At 33.6% G+C, this 18,639-nt stretch overlaps 3 protein-coding genes across 4 annotated transcripts; 1 reads left to right on the forward strand and 2 right to left on the reverse strand.

The window, feature by feature from the left end:
* Positions 1 to 220: 220 nt before the first annotated feature.
* LOC104750659 (putative protein phosphatase 2C 15) lies at positions 221 to 3,281 on the reverse strand. 2 transcript variants are annotated; one of them, XM_087490779.1, is made up of 10 exons: positions 2,973 to 3,230; positions 2,661 to 2,714; positions 2,212 to 2,565; positions 1,819 to 1,990; positions 1,577 to 1,730; positions 1,420 to 1,483; positions 1,230 to 1,337; positions 1,000 to 1,125; positions 673 to 908; positions 221 to 570 (listed from the first exon to the last, which is right to left on the reverse strand). In XM_087490779.1, exons 3-10 carry the CDS (start codon positions 2,443 to 2,445, stop codon positions 345 to 347), a joined length of 1,320 nt encoding a protein of 439 aa, XP_087346905.1. In that variant the 5' UTR covers positions 2,446 to 2,565; positions 2,661 to 2,714; positions 2,973 to 3,230; the 3' UTR covers positions 221 to 344. The 2 variants fall into 2 exon arrangements, with proteins under 2 accessions (XP_087346905.1, XP_010470792.1); XM_010472490.3 differs by lacking the exon at positions 2,661 to 2,714 and having other exon boundaries at positions 2,973 to 3,281.
* A 2,978-nt stretch (positions 3,282 to 6,259) lies between these two features.
* On the reverse strand, positions 6,260 to 6,994 carry LOC104750660 (uncharacterized). Its single transcript, XM_010472491.3, has one exon. It carries the CDS (start codon positions 6,886 to 6,888, stop codon positions 6,433 to 6,435), a length of 456 nt encoding a protein of 151 aa, XP_010470793.2. The 5' UTR covers positions 6,889 to 6,994; the 3' UTR covers positions 6,260 to 6,432.
* Positions 6,995 to 10,121: 3,127 nt separating this feature from the next.
* LOC147925710 (uncharacterized) lies at positions 10,122 to 11,792 on the forward strand. The gene has a single exon (XM_087490463.1). The coding sequence runs from the start codon at positions 10,655 to 10,657 to the stop codon at positions 11,570 to 11,572; it is 918 nt and encodes a 305-aa protein (XP_087346589.1). The 5' UTR covers positions 10,122 to 10,654; the 3' UTR covers positions 11,573 to 11,792.
* Positions 11,793 to 18,639: the final 6,847 nt, after the last annotated feature.

Below are 18,639 nucleotides of genomic sequence, written 5' to 3' on the forward strand. Positions count from 1 at the left end.
AATCTCTTTCAAGATCCTTCCTTTTGAAGGAGCAGCATCTCATGCTAAGATACTCTTTTCTGGCTTGGATAGTATAATGATCCCATGTGCCGAGAAATTCATTGCAGATGTGTTCCACCAAGGCATCGATTGTTGGAGATTGTCGGATTTGTAACATAGACCAATCAATCCAAGTCCAACTCACTATATATCCCATAACGAACCCGATTCAACAGATCCATAAAAGAATCAGGTCTACTCAAATTTTTATTATTCGAATGGAGTGTAATAAAAAAGAACCAAAGAAGAAAGAATTATAATGAACGAATAGAGAGTCTGTGTGTGTGTGTGTGTGAGGTTCATTCTTAGATGACTTTAACTCCACTTGGGCGTTTCCCTTCCATTGCATCCTTTTTATCACGACAATCTGTGCACAAGAACGGTCCTTGCCACGGTTTTAGACTTGTCGAGAAGATCGAACCCGCGTGGACTGATATCCCCTCACTTGGAGCCAAGTCTAGTTGACATATCGCACACGTGAATATCCCTCCTCCTGTTGTTGATTCCTTAGAACAATCACCTGATCCTAACCTGCAAGACATAACATAAAAAAGCCTGTTAGATAGGTCTGCAAAACGCAACAAACTTCAAAAGACTTTTAGTGTTTTAGAGGGAGAAAGAGAAAGGAGTGACCTTTCATCGAGCATTGCAGAGCCTTCTTCGAAGAGCTCTTCCACGATACCAACACTAGAGAGTTTCTTGGCGAGTTTGTTAGATGAGTTTGATTTCTTTCTGAAGAGCAGTGATTTAAAGAAGTTGTTGTGTCTCTTAGGAGGAGAAGGCGGTGGTTCTTGGAAGTTCTCGGGTGGGATTATGTCGACTACAACGCATGTTGTGTCATCCTTAAGTCCTCTTCTTCTCAATGCTTCCTGTAACAACAAACCTCAACTCTCTTAAGTTCACTTCTTTACAAGCAAACGGTACACAATTTGAATTTTGGGTTAAGCATATTCAAATTACCTTAACTACTTGTCTAGCAGCAAGTTCAGCTGATAAGCCACGGCAAGTTTTAGCAGCTGCTTCTGAGGAGAGAGCGTCCCATATGCCATCTGACGCGATAATAAGCCTTCCGCCAAGGTTTGATAGCTGTATTATGTACATATAACAATTGTGAAGAACAGTGTGAGAGTTTGTTTGTAAATGACGAAACAAATTTGTAAAGGAAACATCAAAGATATATATAAATATACCTTCACTTGCTTTACAAAGGGAACTGGAACTATGAACTCCCCAACGTCCATATCTCCAATAGACCTTGAAAGGCAAAGACCCCCAGGCCAACACCGTAGAGGACCAATCTGTAGAATTCAATAGTTTTTTTTTTCAAGGCTCACAACTCAAAACGTAAGCCACTTAATGGGAAAACAGAACACAACACACCTCAACGCCTCCAACAATGCTTAGCCTGCCAACTTCTCCACCACTAGCAGTAACACGTTCCCTCCTGAATCATGACAAAAAGGGTTTAGATTTTAGATTGTACTTTACGATCCCTAAACACACAAACTTAGAAAGATTCCTCATTTCAGGTACATACTCTTCTGTATTATCTTCAAGCCTGTGATCCACAGTAAGGTTGGAAACTGAACCACCCTTAGTATCTAAGATGCAACGAGAGTCCCCAACACATGCAACAGTCACAGTCCATCCATCTACTATCACAAATGTAGCTGTTGTTCCAGAAGTTTCTCCTAACATCAAAGAGAGGAACAGACTACACATCAGCCACAAGTAAAGATAAATCAAACGTGCAAGTGATGATTTCTAGAGGAAACATACCTCTGCTCTGAAACTCCTTATCAGTCTTCACGAATCCAGAAACTAATGCACGGGGTAAAGCATGAAGCCACTCATCACGGCTAAGCCCACTAGGAAGAGCACTAATAACATGGTCCAATAGATTCTCCCTTGTAAAAACCGCTGCAGCTTTTCCATTGTGCCCATCAAACACCTAACAGTGCAAAAACACAAAACTATAAGACAGTCAAATACATAAACAAAACGTAATGAACAAGGTAGATGCATCAGTAGCATAACAAAGTCATCTAGGTGAACATTCCTAACACTCAAGAATTACTCAAATCAGAAGTCTAATTGCAAAAAGAAGTAACATTAACATGTCTTGCATATAGAAGTAAGCCATTAAGATAACTGTATCCAAAGGTATAATACCGCAAAGACAGAGAAAGCAGTTGTAGAATTGGAAGGAACACGAAGACTATCAGTCTTGATCAAGACATAATCTTCTCCTTTCCTAGATTGAGCAGCCTGACCAAATCTCACAAACGGTTTCTCCATCTTAGCAGCCTTCGTCTCTCTACTAATCAAAGCAGCAAGAGGCACAAGCTTCTCATCATTATCATGATGATGATTATGATTACGTCTCTTTCCTTCTCTAGACGCCATCACAAGACCCTTCACGCTCTCAAAGTCTTATAACCCTTTACTAAACACTATCTTTCTGACCCAAGAAGTCATGAATTTGTAGCCAAGCAATCCAATTTCACTTCAAGATACAAACTTTACCTGCAAATAACATTGAAGAAGAGTAAATCTGAATCAATGAGTAAAAAGGAAGTAGCTTTTTTTGTTTAAATACTCCTAGGAAAAGAGAAACTAACTTAGTGCTTCTTCTTCCTCCCCTCTTCTCTGTTTCGACAGCAACAAGTACAGATCTGAATTGAGGCAAACACACAGAAAAGGGAAAAGAGAAGGGAAGAAGAATGTATTAAAGAAACCACAAAGTCAGAAGTAAAGGTCGACACGGAAGAAGAAAGAAACGCGTAATGGTGACTAGAAATGAACTGTAAAATCAAAACCAATCATCCAAATCCACAAGGAAAGAGAAAAGAAAAAAAAGAAAAAAGATTGTATTTTTCTAAGGACAAGAAAAAGGAGAACTTTAAGGAGAATCTGAATAAATAAGAAAATACCCAGAATTATAGGTAAGGTTGCAAACAAGAATCCAGAGCAAAAAGATTGCGACTTTAATGAGTAGTAGTAGGAGTAGAAGCAGAGGAGAAGAAGAACACAAGGCGGTTTCTCAACATCTTCCTTTGTACCAAACAGGAAACCAAGTTTGGTTTTTTTTTACAAGAACAAAATTGGATTAGATTAAGAGAGGAACAAAAAAAAAAAAAAAGGGTGTGTTTGCGATTTAGTACGTTTTGGAAATTAATAGGATAAATAGTACAGGAACTATTCAAAATTGGCATATTAGTACAAAATACTTTTTGTGTAATAGCTCTACAGTGAGAGAAAGAAGTAATGTCGGATATGAGTAATGTCGGATATGAGTAATTTGGTTAAAATTACAAAATAAGGCTGCTGTATTAGTGTGTGTGAGAGGAAAAAAATTATTTATTTTTTATTTACTTTTTTCCTTTTTTTTTTATTTTTCAAATAATTTTTAATATAAATTTTTTAGAAAACTTCTTAAATATAAAAAGATCTAGATTTTTTTCTTTATAATTTGATATGAATTTTGTTTAATATTTTTTAAATATATTATATTATCTATATACTATTTTAAGTGTACAAATGTTTATACACTTTATTAAGTGTACAGATGTCTGTACACATTATTAAATGTACAAATTAAACAAACTATATCTGTATACTTGATAATGTAATGTATATAGGTCTGGGCATTCGGTTAACCATTCGGTTTCGGTTCGGTTGTATTCGGTTTCGGTTATTTTGGATATAGTAATATAGTAACCATTTGGATATTTTTGAAATTTCGGTTTGGTTCAGTTCGGTTTCTTTCGGTTCGGTTTCGGTTTGGTTATTTAAATAAATAACCATAACTAACATAAATTATATTAACATTAACCAAATAAACCAAATATAACCAAAACTAACCGAATATAACCAAAATTAACCAAATATACTATAACAAAAATACAAAAAAGGGAAAAATATTGATTCAATTTTACAAAATAGTATTTAACTTTGTAAATTCAAAATAATAACATTTATATATATATTGATTATTTAAAATATTTAATTATTTTGAATCTAGAAATAATTTATATTTTAAGTTTATTTTATAGTTTGCATAATATTAAGTATATAATATTTGATATCTTCTAGGTTTTCGGATATTTCGGTTAACCATTTAATTGTCGGTTCGGTTCGGTTCGGTTTCGGTTAGTTTGGATATAGATTTTTACTAACCATTCGGGTATTTGAAGAATTTTGGTTCGGTTCGGTTTAGTTTTTTTTTGGTTCGGTTTCGGTCGGTTATTTGGTTATCGGTTATTTTGCCCAGCCCTAAATGTATACAGACATATATACACTTAATAATGTGTACAGACATTTATACTCTTAATAAGGTGTACGGATACAAAATTTGTATTAAATATATTTAAAATCATCAAACAAAATGCATATCAAATTATAAAGGCAAAAATGTAGATTTTTATGTTTCTGGAATTTTTGGAAAAACAAATTTACATTGATATATATTTTAGTTATAAGAATTGAAGGGTAGTATAGAATAAAAAATAAAAAAAAAAAAGTAAAAAAAAAGAATGGGATGAATAATTGTACAATGACATAATTAGTAATTTGGTAGTTTTTGAAATGGCAATCAAGGGAGATCAAAATTGTGCAACAATATTTTGTGTGGATTTATCTAATTGTAAATAGTGAATGTGTTGTTTTCACAATTAAGTTTTAGAAACGTATGTTTTTCCTATTATCCCAAAAAAAACATGATATGTTTGTTTAAGTACTTGTGCCGGTGAGAAAATGGTTAACGCTTGACCAAATGTGAGAAAGCAAGCTGTCATTAGAAAAACCCCACATTCGGCTATGATTGGTGTGACATAGATTCTTATTAGCAATTCATTTTTTAAGTTTTTTTCCCATTTTAAACTAATCCATATTTGGTTGCTGCTCCCTAATCTTTTTGGTACAAAGTTTGTTTACAATGTAGGATTTATGTATTTTATCTTATTCGTTTTTGCCAATACTTAATATTATGAATCAATAATGTAAAAACATGATAAAAGTTCAAGAGGCAACTGTTTTTTTTTTCTTTTTGTTCTGATATATCAACAAGATATTTTTGTACCATGTAGATGAAAGATAATATAGGAAGTTTGAATAAATTGAATCCACGAAATCCGTTTACACAATTTATTTGCAGTTGATATGAATCGAAAATATTTTGGAGTGCTTAAACGAATTATTCGCGACTCGCCAGTAATAATTATGGGGTTTTGCATCAAAAGCATACTTGTAGTTTGAACAAAATATCGACTATAGTATAATTATAAATTTTAGTTTCTAAATTAATAAGAAAATAAAATTGGCAAAAGAAAAGTAATAATAGTAATAATCTTAACCCTTAAAAACAAGCAATCTTTATAAGTTTCTGTTTTTAGTATTTGTATTGTTTAATTCAGTTAAACGACAACGTTCTTACGTCATTGGGCACAGTTTTAAAGGACTAGTGTAAAATTTGTCGCTTACAACAAAACTTTAGGAGCGGTGAGATTTGTTAGTTAGTTGTTACACATTCTTCTTGGGATGTGTCATGTGTGATGTGATCCTCGTCGTCATCGCAAACGAAAAAGGAGTCTTTCGTCTACGTCAGAAACAAGTGATCAGGTGTTTTTTCTTGTTCAAACGCCTATAAAAATCTTACGCTAGAGACCAGAATTATAAAAAAAAACTTACCTTTGGCTTTAAGCCTTGTACAGAGAAGGGTCAATGTCCAGGAAGACGAGAAAAGGTTACTTATGAACATGGTGCTGGAGCTTCCACAGGACCACACATCTATTGCATTTAAGATCCACTTTGGGTTGTCAAATGTCATGACAAGATCAATAGTAAGTTTTGTAAGCAATGATCTCTCCATGGTCTTATTTGTTTCATGATCTCACTTCAGTTCTCACGCAATACAAGTCTGGACAAGATAAGTCCCGGGAATGTTTTGGTGCCCTCTTCATTCTCTTAAGCCTCTGTATCGACAAACACGCACAAAATCACTTCCCTTCCTCTGTTTCCCCTGCTTTTTCCATCTGACTTCTTGATCATCAATTACACAATGCTCTTACGTAAACATTTCAGGTTGTTAGATCCATGTTTCAAGACCAAGGACAATAAAGAAACGTAGAGGCTTTGCCACTAGCACCTACTGACTATACTTGGGTTTGAGAAACTCAAATTAGTAAAATCACTAGTTCACCATCCCATCTGGAAGCATATATAGATAACAAAGGCTTAACCTTTCTCTTTCTTGATGATGAGAAAATGTGAAATCCTAATTCTCCTTTTTAGGAATACAAACATAAAGATAGAGAAGAAACAAATCTATTCAGTCATATAGGAAACTAATGGTTTCCAGAGTCACATAAGAAAAAGAGAAGAAATTTTGTTACATTACTCAGGAATAGTACCAAGCTTTGGTCGCCAAGCTCTCTGAAGAAGCCGCTTGCTGAATCCGAACCAAGCAGGTGTTGTGTCAGTGGACTCACATTGTAAACTAGCAGCTGCATTCAATCTAGCTGCCATGGCTGCAAGAACTTCTTCTTTTGTTTTCCCTTTCCGTCTCTCCTCTAACTCCACTTCTTCGTCTTCTTCTTCTTTCTCTCCAGAAGACGAAGAAACGAATAGGTCTTTAAGTTTGCGTCCAGCTACATCCTTGTGGTTATGATGAATCAACGGCTGCTGCTCTCGGCGGCTCGGTGACGCAAGGCTCAAAAGAATCTTTAAGGTTGTCTTCTTACGTCGAAGCTGTACCAAAGGACTTGTCCTCGGACTCGGGCTTCGTGTAGGGCTTTGTGCCGCCACTCCGCACTGTGTCCCCAAGAACTTGAATCTTTGCAACGTAGCCATGGGATTTGGAAATGTGGTGGAAACTTTGCTTTCAAGTGAGGTTCATATAAATAAAAGAATCCAAAAACTTGGCAACACTAATAAAAGAAAAAACTTTATCCTTTTGATTCTTTTGAAGCAAGTCTTTGTCTCGAAAGTGTGTGCTTTGAATTGGAATTTTTGTGGACCGTCAGGACGTAGTTTCCAATTAAAATTCTAAATTGTGTCATTATTGATGAGATATTGGCATATGGAGAACCAGAGATTGATCGAGATCGAAGGTCGAGATGACAAACCAAAAAATATGTAAATTATGAAGATTGAGAAGAATCTAGAATATATAGTTTAGGAATATTTACATTTATTTAAATGTATTATTTATATTTACATTATCTTAGTTTATGAAATCTCTTGTGTATATAAGAAAACATATAACATTATAATTATGAAATTCTAATATAATTTTTCCTCTAACACATTATGTGTCTTTATTCTCATCAAATCCTTCATGAGAGTTTGAAAATGATAAAGTGTTTGTTTATTCGATTCCTTTTGCTTTTTCTCATGTTGTTTTTGCTGTTTTACTTTTTTTTTTCATCAATGTGATTGTGCATAGATGGAAGAATCATTTGCTATTGGTTTTTATTTTTACCCCTTTTTTTTTAATGAGAAAGCAATAGTGTGAGAGTTGATGAGAGACAGGTGTTTTTTTGGTCATAGATTTTTATTAGAATTCTTGTCGTGTACATTACTGTGTTTAGAATGAGACAGTACTGTTAGTCTTAGTGGAGATTTGAAGGGAAAAAAGGTAAGTTTGAGGAAAATGGGAATTTTGGAGATTTGATGGTCAAGAAAAGAATGAATTATTATTGTAACAGAAACTTTGGAATATTGGTGAGTGGTGACAACAAGTCTTATAAGAAGAAAATAAAAAGAAAAAAAATATTCTATATAACAATAAATGCATTTCTGCTAAAAAAAACAGATTATGATTTTAAGGGTTTGTTTCTTGTGGTGATATATGTCCACTAAAAGAAGATAATGTTAATGATGTTGTGGAGTATACAAAAAAAAAAAAAGATGTTGATGAAACAGACACCCAAAATATTAAGAGAATAGCAATGTTGTACTTGGTCGTGGATAGTTTGTTTGTGCAGCTGATTATAATCGTGTTTGACCTTATTGGGATCGTTGTCTTTCTGTTTTTGTGTTATCGTTGTTGTGTGTCGGTGCTGCGGTGTTCTCTCCAAGGTTGGCTTTGAAGATTCTATAAACGAAGTGGTAAATCAAGAGAAGTATATATGTTTGATTAAAGGAGTGTGCTTAAGTTACTTGTTTGCTGATTTGTTCTACTGGATTTGTTGATAATGAACTTAACAAACTTGAGTGTCTATTTGTTTTAAATTTATCTTGCCGCATCCAGTTCTTTTCTTTCATTTTGGTATAAGTGCATATTCTCGATGATAGACGACTTTTTTCAGGATTTGTTAAAATGTGAGGCTGTGAAAGACGTTCAAGAAGTTGTAAATACAACCATAATTACAACTAGGCATATAGAATCAGTGACGAAACAAGGATTTACGTTCCATTAGAAGAAGCTCACAGTCTTGATAAGATATACTATTTGATGAGCTGTTGGAGTTCACTAGGCTTTTGAGATGAATAGTTATATTAAATTAAAAAAAAAAAAAACTTAGATGATTAGCTTAGCTTAATATCTGATGCAACCATCCATATACAAAGCGCCCTTAGTGTTGAATTGTTGATATAGGCCATGCTTAGTTCGAGTTGGGCTTTTCGAACAGTATACTTTGTATAGGCTATTTTTCAGACCATTGATGACATGTGTTTGTTTACGTTTGGTTGGGGGAGTCAATTTTTGGGCTACAAATTGGATCGTTGAAGTTAAAGCCTCCTTTTGAACCTGATTGGCCCAAATCTTAAACTTTTCCAGGTTGTCAAATCAGCCTTCATTAAAACCATTCGTTCATTAATCTATTCGACTGTTCCTATCCAAATCATATAATCATTTTACATATTCTAATAGATAACTATTCTAATAGGTGACTACTTACTTGCACTTTCTTTCACTGTCCAACATACTTCCTAACTTAACTTTTCCTTTTTTATGCATGATAATCACAATCACCATCAGCACATCATTGTGATAACATCATCATCATTTTGTAGGAGATTTTTTTTTTCTTCCAATAAATATAAAGTAAATCTTAAACACAGTTTAATCTTTGGCAATATGTATTAACATGATTTTTTGTTTGAAAACAATCTACTAAGTACTACTTAAGATATTACTCATTAATGGTCGAATTAAGTAAGTGTTGTTTTAGCATTGTTTTCTATTTAAAAACAAATCTGGTTTTGGATTTTCAATTTAACTTTTCGCATATACAATACATAATCATTGTTAAATAGTTGATGAAATGATACTTCTTAAGGTTCAAAATACATACTGCACTAAAATCTTACACAATCCGAGAAAAGCCAAATTTTCACCAAGAAAACTAAACAAGTTAGATTTGCTTTGAAGACTATTGTAGAACACACAAGTTGTTTTTTGAGTAAAAATCAGAAACGTAACCGGATTGATAAGCCTCTTTCTTAGTAAGATTCAATCTGATTGTGCCTTGTCATAGACGTAATCGTGGCGTGCATCTAACCAGAAAAACGTTTATTGTGATTTAGACCAAATCTAACTCCAAGGTAATTCTGGTGGGAATCTATAGCCTATTAACGCATTTATTGTTCTTTTTTTTTCTTGTTCATTCAGGAGTCTACAACACGTGGCACCAAGTCTGTGGCGAACATGTCGTTGTTCCTAACATTGCAAATTGTCACAACTCACAAATGAGTTTCTTCTAGCACCTTTGCCTTTTCTGTGTTATTTAAGAATTCATTCATGAATACACAAACTATTTTTTCCAAAAAATTATACTTGTCTGTCCCAAAACTCACATCCAAATATGTAAATTTGACCAAAATTGAAAGAGAAAATTAATTATATAAATCATAGTCAAAAATCCTTCATTTCCAAAGCTTTTTTGAAGTATATATGTAAAAAAAAAATTCATGAACTTATTATAAAATCCCCTTTAAATAATAAGAAAATAAATGTGAATCTAGAAAAATTTGTATATTATGAGTTGTCAAATTGATTGTAAACTGGCTATGAGTTGTCTATATATATTGTATTATTCTTAAACAAAAACAAAAACAAAAACAAAAACAGCAAAAAAACAATCTTTTTCTCATCAATGATCCGCTTCACAAAGTAACCACCAAAAAAATTATTATGGACGCCTCAAATCCAAACCATATTTCAATAATTGTGAACAAAATATTGTGGTAGGTGGTTCAAACCACTCACAAATATTTACGATGAATTGATGATAATAAATTAATAACACCCAAAACAAAACAAAAAAAATAAACAATTATTTACTATTTTACTTTAACAAAAAAAAAAACAATTTATTTATTGTGGTCGTGAGATAGTTACAGACACAGAGAATACATCTGTCAGAAAGCTGACTCATTTGTAATCTTATCTCTCTTTTTTATCCTACGTGTTGCCATAAAACTCTCATCTTCACCCACTAGATCTCCGACACGTCTGTAGTTTAACTCTTCACTTTGGTCTTTTTAAAGGCTTTAAGCAAAGCCTCTGCATCCTAATCTCTCTCTTCTCTTTCTCTCTCTCTCTCTCGCAAAACTCTATTTTTATTTTTCTTTATCTCTTGTAACCAAAAAAAAAAAACACAACCCTATAATGGAGGTGCCGGTGATTAATAGAATAAGAGATTTCGAAGTTGGTATAAACTCGATTAACGATCCTTCGTTTCTTTCTCGATCTGTTGCTGTTTCCGGAATCGGAAAGCTACACCAAGCTTACGGGTTTTGGAAATGGGGAGCTTTGATTATAGCGTTTCTAGCTTATTTCACCAACTTTGTTAGTAAACTCAACAGTTTAGTTGTTAGGTTACGAAAAAATATAGATGTCTCTGTCTCTTCACCAACGCTTTTTGATGATTACGATAGCGATTCCGATGTTTCTTGTTCGTCTACGGCGTCCTCGGATGATGATGAAGAAGAGGAAGAGGATGAAGATGACGAAGAAGATGAGGATGTTGACTCGATCTTTAGCCGGGTCAACGGAGGTTTCCGAGTGAGAGGATCTGATTATTATAACGACGATGATGGCGGTGAACGCACGTGGATGCGGCAGAGGTGTAGTGGTAGTTTTGGAGATTTGTTCTCGTGGCCTGATCTTGGTGGGATTGGTTCGAGTGGTGTTGTGAAGCTTTGGGATCATTTAGATATCGACGGTGGTGATGATGATGATGATGATGATCACGAGAATGTTGTGGCTACGTTTCTCAAGAATTGTAGCTTCACATCGTCGCAAGTTTTTCTTGCGGCGGAGAAGAACGGTGTCGACGCCGTTAAAGTGAAGGCGTGTGATCCACGCGCCGGTTTTAAGATGCCGGCGTTGCTTGCGGAGTGGAGGCAGCCGGGGAGGTTGCTAGGGAATATTATCGGGGTTGACGCCGGCGGAGTGGAGAAAGTGTACGTCAGGGATGATGTAAGCGGAGAAATCGCCGTCGGAGATTTGAGGAAGTTTAACGGCGTGTTGACGGAGTGTGAGGCTGAGACATGGTGGGACGCGGACGTCATTATCTCGGGCTGATGGATTCGGTTGACGAGAAGGATGCGATTAAAATAAGATTTAAAGTGGTGGGACGGTTTTGTCTTAAAAAGTTTGAAAGATTCAAATGCAAAAGTGTAAAACGAGAAACGACGATTGCAACATTTTGTAAATAACTTTGTCTGTTTGCTTTTCCTCTTGGAATTTTTTATCTTAAAAATTTCTAAGTTCGATTGAATGAATGATTAAACATCAGCCTCAAGATTCGTGTGTGTTTTGGTCGGTTTCTAGTTCACTTGTTCTCTGGCTCTATGCGTTGCCACTAGCCAATGTGGCCGGTTGCGAGTTTTGATGTGATGAGATTAGAATAAGACATAAAGTCAGTAACCACAAAGAGAGGAAAAAAACAAAAGTAGTACAAATACAATAAAAATTTTAAAAGATAAACTCATGTGTTAATTTATAAATTTAACAGAAGATACTAATTATTTAGTTTATTGCATGTGTTAATTTATAAATTTAATAATAAACTTTTTAAATGAAAATAGATGTTTTAGAGATATTATGAGAGGAAAGTGTGACAAATGTGTATTAGTTATGAAAAAAAAATTCATAGCTTTATTTAGGTGTTGTATAGTCAACAAAGATAATTAAGTTTAATTTTTTTCAGTTCTGACTTGGTAGGAGGATGTATCAATATCATTTAGTTATACTTAACTTTTTATTAAAATATTTGTCGAACTTTATGTAATAAAATCTTGTCAATGTACTGATATTCTCAAATCGGAGTTAATAGATCACAATATCAATGATGGAATGACATGCCCTAATTTTATCATCATAAGTGGAATGTTCTTGGTAGAGATAATGTCACAAGAGAGGTATCATAGCAAAACGGTTCTTTCGGACAAAAATCTTATGCCGCAGTCGATCAATCAAAACTATACCTACGGTGGTTGTTCGATTAACCCAGTTGGGTGAGTTTTTATTTTGCTAAACTCATTTTGATGTCAATTAAATGCGCCGAACAATCAAACTTTAGCCAACATCTAATTTACAAATGTGTTTCATAAGGTCAACTGGATTAACTTATATATTAGAAACTTTTCAATAAAAGGCACTATTACTTTTATGTGGTTATGAAGTTTTAATACATCACTCTTTGTAGACTTTTATTTTATTCGTATGGAGACAGAAACGTGTTGATCTAAATACATTAGGCAAATGAAAACAGTCTATGTGCGAGAGACTTTGACCGCTTTGGATTGAACAGTTCTTTGATTTTGGAAGTCACGTCTCTTTTATTCGTGTGGTTCACATTTTCACGCAAACAACTCTCTCTTCAAGCATTTAACAAGATATAGGCTTTTTTTTCTTTTTTTTTGGACAAAGAACAAGATATAGGCTTTAGTTTTACATTTTAGTTACACCTGATTGCTTTTAAAACTGTGAAAGAAAACTCTGGAATGTTAGTGTTATATGAAAGTGATGATATAATAGTAGTTGTTACGATAGTATTAATTTATGTTTACAAAAGTGATACCTCTAGAAAAAGACACTACACACACTAAAAGTTTTTGACAATAATATTTTAGAATACCCATTAATGTTAAACCAGTTAGGTGCAATTGTTTGACCAAAAATTAAAATAAATACATAAACCATTTTTGTAATCCATGAGATTGCCAGAAAATAGATGGCCAACTAGTTGACCAAGTTAAAAAGGCTTATGGTTACTACATCTCATTAAGTTACTCTTGTCTCTTTCTCCTTAATAATTTTCTTGTTTGGAATATTGCATGTAAGTAGACCATGTATTACTTAAGAGTGAAGACTCAATGAAGATTTGAAGAAAGAATGAATTTATGTATTATTCTGGAAACTTATTTAGTGTCACTAAGAAAAGTAGATAGATATTGTGGACTAAGAAAAACAAAAACAAATACAAGAATACTTGTAAGTAGGTATAGAGGATTGGAACTAGACGTATTTGCCAATGAATCAATGATATGTGTATAGAATTTATAATGCACCAAGTACTTAGATTTGCTTTTGTTTCACTGATCGATCATATTGACTGGTGGAAACCAAAATTGGAGAGTATCAACTGATTCAATATGGGACATTGACCAAACAGCTAAGATCATCTCCAGTGATGTTTTGGAGAGAGTTGCTTTTAATTAAAAAAATTAAAAATACATAATTGAGGAAAAGGAAACTAAAGAAACGATTTCTTCTGGAAGCATTTTAAGAATTGATTGAGCATCTTTTCTCTCTTTCTTATTGGCTAAATATTCTTTTATTAATAAAATATTTAATATTTAATATTTAATTTTAAGCAATTTGAATGAGTTGTTCATAAGTGAAGATGGTCTAAGAGCTTCTCCACTGGGGAGTACTCTTTGGGTTACTCTCACAATTGGGTTCAAAATTCCAATTAAAAACTCATTTCCGAGTTCAAAAATGAGAGTATCGTTGCTTTGGGAAGGAATTGAGCAACCATCTGAGTAACGCGACGTGGCGTATCCCCATTGGTAGATGCATAAATATAAAAGATTTTTTTTTTCTCTATTTTTCTTTCATTCTTCCCGACTCTCTCTCTTCTCTCTCGTTCGAAACAGCGATGGAAGAGGCGATTCGTCAGAAAATCTGGAAATTCAATCGATTCACATCGAATCCGTTGATTTTTCAGGCTAAATATGGAGGGTTGATGGTCACCGGAGGCGATGGCATTATAAATCGGCATAACCCAAAGTTAACGCTTCGGTTCTAACGACAAACGACGAGGGAGGTTTCTTCTGAAGGCCTAAAGAGGACGGCAAGGTCCACCGGCTAACGAATCGGCGAGATAAGGTTCTTCTTCTCATCTATTGATTTGGTGAAAGAGAGCTTTGTTTTAGGGATCTTCTGATTTGGGATTCAATTATTGTGATGTGTAGTTTGTAATTGTGATTGCTATGTTTTATAGTTGTAGTTATATATCACAAGGAGAGATTTTTTTTTATATATTATACAAGTAATTTTTTTTTCAAATCTTGCAAATTGATATTTTGTTTGTGTGTGTGAGTGTGTAAGAAGTTGGGCACATAGCCACATAGTTGAGTTGTATTTTCGATGAGTAGTAGTGCCGATATGATTCTTTTGTGTTTTGTACTTGATCGGAAAGATAGATGAATATGTGGTCAAAGCTTTTTACGATGAATTTGTGTGATTGCTCTGTACTAAGATGAATCTGTGGTCAAAGCTTTTAACGAAGCTGAGAAAGCTCATAGAGGACATGTGTGTGTGTGTAAAAAAAACTTAATCTCACAAACTTGTCAAATAATTTTTGTTTTGAATTTGCTTATTGATGTGTTTGAATCAGATGAGAGCAAATGGTGATCCTTACCTGCAACATTGTTAGTTGACATTGGAGACTTTGCAAGAGAAAAATGGGTTGGTGAAAGAGGTGAATCACGATTTAGGGCATTTGATGGAGATCAAACTGAATTAATCTAGGCAAAGGCATCTGAAAACAGAGGGAATTGGCCACCTTTACAGAGACAGTTATTGCACTTGGAGAGACAACAAATCCACATAATGAATCTGTTGTAGGTTCTGTTTCGATTTCAAATCAATATAGTGATTTGCTTTAAAGCAGTTTCATTCGTAAAAGGTTAACTCCTTTATCATTGCAGGATTTCATGGGTAGTTCACATGATGGCATGATAAGTTTGGAGAATCGTGTTAGAGGTCTTGAGAGGATTGTAGAAGTGATGTCAATAGAAATTTCCATACAATCAGGTAACTAAAACAATTTGATCTGCCCAGTTAAACAACTGCAACTTGTTGCATCCATATGAAAGAAAGATAATTATTAGTCACCAAAACTTAAATATCTACTAGATGAAGACCCGCTCGATGTGCGGGTTTAAAGTTTTATAAATGAAATTAAATTTATTAAAATTTGTTGTATGTTATATAAATTTTTTATTTTTGTTATAATATACTGATTTATATCCACTTACAAATATTTTATGTATGTTAATATTAAAAGTATATTTTTTTACAAAAATATTTTTTATCACCATCTCGATATTTTCTATATATACACATTAAGCCAAATATAGTACTTTCACTTCTCCATAATTTTTTAATTACTAAAATAGTTGGCTCAAAAAACATTTTGAATAAAAAATATATTACATAATATACTAATCAATGATGTATCATCATAATAATGTATGACCACCATGGAGAAAACATCGGCTCCGCCTTCATCCCTTATGGAGAGAACCTTGCGTCCAACCTTCTCCACTATGGAGAGAATTTTGGCTCCGCCTTTCTCCCTTGGAGAGATAACCTTGCGTTCAATCTCCTCCACCTTCCTCCCTTGTGGAGATAACTTTGTGTCCAACCTTCTCTACCATAGGGAGAACCTCGGCTCTGCCCTCCTCCTATGTGGAGAAAATATGTTCACGTCTTTTTGCTATCTCAAAATGGCTTATTCCGACAACCAATGAAAGTAAAAACAATTTTCTAACGTCACAAAAAATCTTTTGATAGTAACTAATATTAAATTTCCCAATGTATTCGTGATAGTAACTATGCCAAAGTGAAAGTAAAATAGTTGGCTTAATATGTTTATAGATAACATAATATCCTAATCAATGATGTATCATCACAATAATGTATGACCGCGATGGAAAAAACCTCGGCTCCGCCCTCATCCCTCATGGAGAGAACATTGCGTCCAACTTCCTCCATCATGGAGAGAACCTTGGCTCCGCCTTCCTCCCTTGGAGAGATAACCTTGCGTCCAACCTCCTCCACCTTCCTTTTTTGGGTAGATAACCTTGTGTACAACCTTCTCCACCATAGAGAGAAACTCGGCTCTGCCTTCATCCTTTGTGGAGAAAAAATGTTCACGTCTTTTTGCTATCTCAAAATAGCTTGTTTCGACGACCAATAAACGTCAAAACCTTTTTCAATCGTCACAAAATTTTTTGATAGTAACTAATGCTAAATTTCTCAATGTATTCGTGGAAGTGTCTTTGACACACCATGATGTAGCCTCTGTCTCTGTAATGCTTCAACCACCACATTGTTTACTGAGCTCATGCCTACTCTCATTCCATGGGCCCACCTTCCCAAGTGGGCCCTACATCTATTCTCGGCTTGTGGACCAACCCATATTCGATGGCCGGTTTGTTACGTCTGGGAGTCTTTAAAAACTTGATTATCGACCTTACAAATCAACAAATGATATTTTCTTGTCTTTTGTCCTCCCCCGCACAATTTCGACAATCACTTCCACAAAGGTCACCCATCATGAAGTTCTCTCAGGACCTTTGACTGAAAAAATAAGTGCATTTTAGTGACGTATATGGCTAAATCAATTATTTTAAACATTTCCGCAAACCAGAGTGTCAGAGTCTTTGAGCTCCTATAGATCTATCAAAAACGATTTATTTTTTCCAATCTATTTATCTATGTTTGTTGTACGCTTGTGCTTAATTAGCTTATTTTATCAATTCATTAGGTTGATGAGATTCTATTCGTTATGTCCCTTTTGGGATTGAATGAATAATGGTAACAATTATGTTTGCAAAAAAAAAAAAGGTTTATGACGAACCAATCAAGGTTGAGAAATTGAAAGAAAATTAATTTGGCATAATTAAAGAAATAATAGAAAATTATAAACATGGTAATATATGAATCCCAAATCATTCAAAGATTCAAATATAAATTATAACAATCTAAAAATACTACAATAATATTTAAAATACAGTATTAGAAAAATAAGACTCATATATTAATCTCTTTTTTTTTGTCAACATATTAAGCTAAACTATTCCCAACCGAAAAATGAGAAAGTAGTAGAAAATTTTAGTTTAAGAAAATAAGAAAAATTTACCTTTCCATTAAAATATATTCCCAATTAAACAAAGTTGAAAGCAATGTTTTTGAATAAATTATTTAAATATGAGGCGATCTTTGATTATATAGAAGTGAATACAAAATTTAGAATTAATAATTAAAAGTATATTTTCCTTAATTTTTTTCTATTTTTTTATAATTAATCACTTAAAATTAAAAATAAGTAAATAATATTCAATATGTGTCAAAAAAATAAGAAAATATTCAATATTCAGTATTCAATATGGCTCAAATTTTGGTTTAAGAAAATAAGAAAAATTTACCTTTCCATTTAAATATATTTCCAATTAAACAAAGTTGAAAGCAATGTTTTTGAATAAATTATATAAATATGAGGCGATCTTTGATTATATAGAAGTGAGTACAAAATTTAGAATTAATAATTAAAACTATATTTTCCTTAATTTTTTCTATTTTTTTATATTCTCCAACGAGATTTTTTTTCTATTTTAATTCTTCCTATTAAATATTTACATATGTCAAAATCTGAGATTGATAACTTGACATATGTCAAAATTTTGTTAATGGCTAACTTTCAAAACCCAACTTTATATAATAAGATACCTATAAGACTAGGTGAAGGACCTTCTGCTAGAAGAGTATGGCAAGCATCAAAAGATGAAGATTAACGTGGAGGCCAAAAGAGAGACATTATGTGGACTAGTTGGAGCAATGGGATGCAAGCACTCCGAGTTGGTGAGACCGACTCTACATTTGTGGAGGTATTATCTTGGATTCAACATGTCTATCTTGGATTCAACATATCACAAACTTCTTATTCTTTTTTCTTACCCAAGAATCATGTTTTTACTTCATAACTTTTTGTAAAGGTATAGAAGAATAACACCACAATTTCCTGCTTGGAAAACGCCAAGCAAATGTTCTTACTATTTATTCTTATCAAACTCTTATCTGGTTTACAAGAATAAATCTAAGCACACCTCTCTTCTCTATCTAAACTCTCTCAGTATAGATCTAAGAGAAACAACACTCACCTTCTTAGCTTTCTTTTTGTTAGCCTTGAAGTTACAATCTCTCGCAAAAGTTTTTTCTTAGTGTTGAGAAACCTACGACACCCCCCTAGATCTTTTATATTCGATCATCCTTAAACCCTAAAAAGATCTTCAAATTTTCACGTAAGGCAATATCTTGTTTGCCACAATCCACTTCCCTTAACCATCACACACAAT

The sequence above is a fragment of the Camelina sativa genome, chromosome 16 (genome assembly GCF_030686135.1).
Source record: "Camelina sativa cultivar CO46 ecotype springtype chromosome 16, ASM3068613v1".
NCBI lineage: Eukaryota > Viridiplantae > Streptophyta > Magnoliopsida > Brassicales > Brassicaceae > Camelina > Camelina sativa.

Bases quoted from the DNA above. Each gene is read 5' to 3' on its own strand.
- LOC104750660 (XM_010472491.3), bottom strand. From the start codon at position 6,888: ATGGCTACGTTGCAAAGATTCAAGTTCTTGGGGACACAGTGCGGAGTG.
- LOC104750659 (XM_010472490.3), bottom strand. From the start codon at position 2,445: ATGGCGTCTAGAGAAGGAAAGAGACGTAATCATAATCATCATCATGAT. The intron at 1,731-1,818 runs GTATGTTTCCTC...CTTTGATGTTAG, and splicing joins TAAGGAGTTTCAGAGCAGAG to GAGAAACTTCTGGAACAACA. The intron at 1,126-1,229 runs GTATATTTATAT...TACATAATACAG, and splicing joins CCTTTGTAAAGCAAGTGAAG to CTATCAAACCTTGGCGGAAG.
- LOC147925710 (XM_087490463.1), top strand. From the start codon at position 10,655: ATGGAGGTGCCGGTGATTAATAGAATAAGAGATTTCGAAGTTGGTATA.